The 2,912-nt window shown below is 34.7% G+C and overlaps 1 protein-coding gene across 1 annotated transcript; it reads left to right on the forward strand.

Annotated features, from left to right (window-relative positions):
* Window positions 1-86: 86 nt before the first annotated feature.
* On the forward strand, window positions 87-1,198 carry or30bu1 (odorant receptor, family 30, subfamily BU, member 1). The gene has a single exon (XM_058790011.1). It carries the CDS (start codon window positions 215-217, stop codon window positions 1,196-1,198), a length of 984 nt encoding a protein of 327 aa, XP_058645994.1. The 5' UTR covers window positions 87-214.
* The last annotated feature ends 1,714 nt before the right edge of the window (window positions 1,199-2,912 follow it).

A 2,912-nucleotide genomic window follows, 5' to 3' on the forward strand; every position in this document is an offset into this window, starting at 1 on the left:
AATTGCATAAATACATTTTAAATGTTTTATTTATATAAATATATATACTGCATTTTTAACGTATCTAATTTTTACTTCAAGGAAATATTTTTATATTTTTGGGCAAATCAAATTAGTGAAAGAAATTTTTACAAGAGTGAGTTGCAGTTACTGTCAGTGTAACATACAGATACATTTATTCTTTTGTAAACAGGTGTTCACTGCATGTTTCAGTATGTCACAGGTAAACGAAACCACAGCTTCTGTTGTAACTGAGTTTTTCATCGTGGGTTTTCCTGGACTCCAGCCCAAATACTACAGCCTGATAGGAGCGCTTTTGTTCATCATCTACATCGCTGTAATCGCCGGAAACTCTCTCATTGTGGTCCTGTTTATGATTGAACGCAGCCTCCATAAGCCCATGTATATTATCATGCTGAGTTTGTCCTTGTCTGATATTGGTTTCTGCACAGTCGCTCTGCCAAAAGTTATTTCTCGCTATTGGTTTAATGACGGTTATATTGGCTTCTATGTTTGTCTGTTTCAAAGGCTGCTGATTCACTATTTTGGTACCTTGAACTCTCTTATTATGATGATCATGGCACTTGATCGATACTTGGCGATTTGTTACCCGCTAAGATACCCTGGTTTAATGACTAACCGCACTATGAGGCTTCTAATAGGGTTTTCCTGGGTTACTGCAATGATTACTCCAACCATTAGCTTAATGCAGACAGTGAAACTGCCATTCTGTGGGCCAAACATGATCGCTCATTGCTTTTGTGATTCTCTATCTATGAACCAGCTGGCTTGTGCTGATGCCACCCTCTCAAATCGCATTGCATATGCTGTAGCAATGTTTGTGCTTCTTGTGCCATTGTCTTTCATTATATTTTCCTATTTAAGTATCCTGGGGTCTGTGCTTCGAATAGCAAATGCACAGGGCCGAATGAAAGGCTTTTCTACCTGTGCCACACAGCTGACTATCATTACCATCTATTACGTGCCCCGTTTTGTGGTTTACACCACTTCTAACATCCCAAACGCTCAGATGAACAGCAGTCAGAAGATCAGCCTGGTCATGTTCTACAGTCTGCTTCCACCTGTAGTGAACCCCTTCATCTACTGCATCAGGATCAAAGAAATCAGACAGTTCTTTCTCAAATGGTGTGTTCACAGAAACAGGTTCATCAGTAGGTCATTAACTATTTCTAAATAAGGTGATTTTCCTGTTAAGTTGATTTTATGCACCTTATTACATGAAACTGACATGTTATTGTTATGCAGTTATGTGCTGTTGTTATGCATTTACAATATGTGCTGATATTATTGTCATTTTCTTTTGCATAACACTAATAATATGCATTTTAAAAATGTGGAAGGCCATTTATTACTCACTGAATGGATCAATAGGCAAGATATAAATTACAGTATATGATTAGAAAGAACAAAACATATACATGGAAAGTTGACATGTCCTGTGGTTTGACATGCTGTAGTAAAACTACATTTTTAGTATGATTTACTAAATCATAAATCCCCTCAAGTGTCCACCATCGATTGATATTTAATGGGGGGGGGAAGCTTAAAATGACCATAATGTAACAGACTGCTATTAATATGATGTTGTTATGTTTATTTAGTTTAGGTTTAGTTAACCGGTTTCATCAGTGTTTCAAATAAATTAAAAGCATATATCTGGTGCTTTTTTTCGCTTAAAGTAAATAAAATTATCAAAATCTTATCAAACTGGTAAATTCCAAGGAGTGGCCACTTTATTACAATAAAGTTAGTTAATATTAACTGATGCACAAGACAGTGTTCTGCTGAGCAGAGAAAAAAAACTGACTCTTACCTCGTGTAGTTTGAGAAACACGAGCAGGAAGTTGTTTTGTGTCGAAGGCCGTGATGTGTGCTCTTTAGGTTTACTGTTAGCCATTTAAATACATTATTAAATCCATGTTTTATATTACTATCAATCATGCGTCTTGTATTTTTCCCGGCATTAGATTAAGAGAAAGTCCCTAAAAAGTGTTTTTTAAATGAGATCAAATCGACTAAGTGTTGCTTGGTACTTGGAGACTAAACAAGTCAGATCTAAATTTAGTTATATTTTTATTTTTCTTATCTTAACTTAAGCACAAAAATGAAAATGAGCAATTTTAACAATAATAAATACTAATAAATAAATATAATATAAACCAATAAAACTGAGATGTGTGTAATTATCAGTTTACCCACAAGATGGCGCAAAAAGATAAACAAAACAAGTATTTGACGTTCACCCATGCTTCCATACATGATAACAATACAATAAGGAGATTTTGGAAAGGCTGTATGACTAGATGACTGATGACTCGTGACTAGTACTAAATACTAGTAATAAATACACGATTTAAATGATTTTTAAATAAGTCTATGTTCACCTAAACTGCATATTATTTATATGCTGAATTTATGAAAATACAGTAAAACACTAATACTGTGAAATATAAAATATGCAGAATACACATTATATACACGTACCTGTGTACTGGTTTTTGGGGACAAAATTTGTATAATAACATGGGTATGACAGAGGTATTACAATTTGAAGGTGGTTTATGAGGACACTGCCTATGTCCCCGTAATTCAAAAGGCTTAAAAAACATACTAAATTGTGGGGTTTTTTTGAAAATCTAAAAATGCACAAAGTTTCCTGTAAGGGGTAGGTTTAGGTGTAGGGTTGGTGTAGGGCAATAGCACATACAGTTTGTACAGTATAAAAACCATTACGTCTATGGAGAGTCCCCACAAGGATAGAAAACCAGACGTGTGTGTGTGTGCGCGTTTTCTCAAGTGTACATAAAAAGTAAGAATATAAATATAGAATATAAATTTCACTCTCTCAAACTGACTATAAACAATCTGAAGGTGAACACAGCAAGCAATAA

Source organism: Onychostoma macrolepis, chromosome 10 (genome assembly GCF_012432095.1).
Source record: "Onychostoma macrolepis isolate SWU-2019 chromosome 10, ASM1243209v1, whole genome shotgun sequence".
Classification (NCBI taxonomy): Eukaryota; Metazoa; Chordata; class Actinopteri; order Cypriniformes; family Cyprinidae; genus Onychostoma; species Onychostoma macrolepis.